This window comes from Trichoplax adhaerens, genomic scaffold (assembly GCF_000150275.1).
Source record: "Trichoplax adhaerens TRIADscaffold_2753 genomic scaffold, whole genome shotgun sequence".
NCBI lineage: Eukaryota > Metazoa > Placozoa > Uniplacotomia > Trichoplacea > Trichoplacidae > Trichoplax > Trichoplax adhaerens.
This window is the reverse complement of record NW_002061894.1, coordinates 438-1,377: the sequence shown is the minus strand read 5'-3', so window position 1 is coordinate 1,377 and position 940 is coordinate 438. Positions and strand designations below refer to the sequence as shown.

The 940-nt window shown below is 39.3% G+C and overlaps 1 protein-coding gene across 1 annotated transcript; it reads left to right on the top strand.

Annotated features, from left to right (window-relative positions):
* Window positions 1-295: 295 nt before the first annotated feature.
* Window positions 296-736, top strand: TRIADDRAFT_62938 (uncharacterized protein; the record flags this gene model as incomplete). The annotated part of the gene is made up of 1 exon (XM_002118924.1): window positions 296-736. The coding sequence occupies one exon, from the start codon at window positions 296-298 to the stop codon at window positions 734-736; it is 441 nt and encodes a 146-aa protein (XP_002118960.1).
* Between the last annotated feature and the right edge of the window lie 204 nt (window positions 737-940).

The window sequence follows — 940 nt, the reverse complement described above, 5'->3', positions numbered from 1 at the left end:
GGATTGTAAAAGTTATTAGTCATACTGTTTGGCACCTCCAGGTACGCTAGAGGTGTGATGTTAGCCTTATTAAGGTAGATAATGATTTATGTGTCACGAAGATACTCTGTACACAATTGTATATAAGCAGGAGATTTTATCTCCGAAGACAGAGTAGCCATAGATAATCTAGTCCTTGGTAGAAGACGTAATTATTGTAATAAAGTGATTTTCCTTCAAGTTGTGGAAGTCGTTGCGTTTCGATAGACACATTATTACATTTGGCGCTGCGAGTAGGGTAATTACGAAAGAAGCTATGGCATCTGCAAGTACAGGCGAAGAATGTTTTAAGATCTCCCAGATGAAGCTGGAAGAATTGAAAGAAGAAGCTGACAAGCTGAAAATTGACATCTCAGGCCTGAAAAAGAAGGAAGAAATTAGCATTAAGCTTATGAACGAGATCCTCCAGGGAAAATCAGAAGCTCAGCCAAAAGATTTATCCTTATCTCAAGCTGTGGAAATGCTGACACAAGTATTAGGCCGAGTGGTTAGGCCGCAAGAACCAAGGACAAAGAATTTAGGATTAAAGAAAATGAAGGACTCTGATGAGCTGGAAGCATTCTTAAAAGTATTTGAAGTGCAAGCGCGAGCTGCAGAATTACCTGAAGAACATTGGGGAATCTCGCTGGGAGGATACTTGTCAGGAAAGGCCTTGTCAGAATACGCGAAATTAGAGGTACAATTGTATAGGTGCTAGATCGTAGAGTGAGATTAAATATGTGAGGATTTGTATCAGTAATTGCAATACGGATTGTAAAAGTTATTAGTCATACTGTTTGGCACCTCCAGGTACGCTAGAGGTGTGATGTTAGCCTTATTAAGGTAGATAATGATTTATGTGTCACGAAGATACTCTGTACACAATTGTATATAAGCAGGAGATTTTATCTCCGAAGACAGA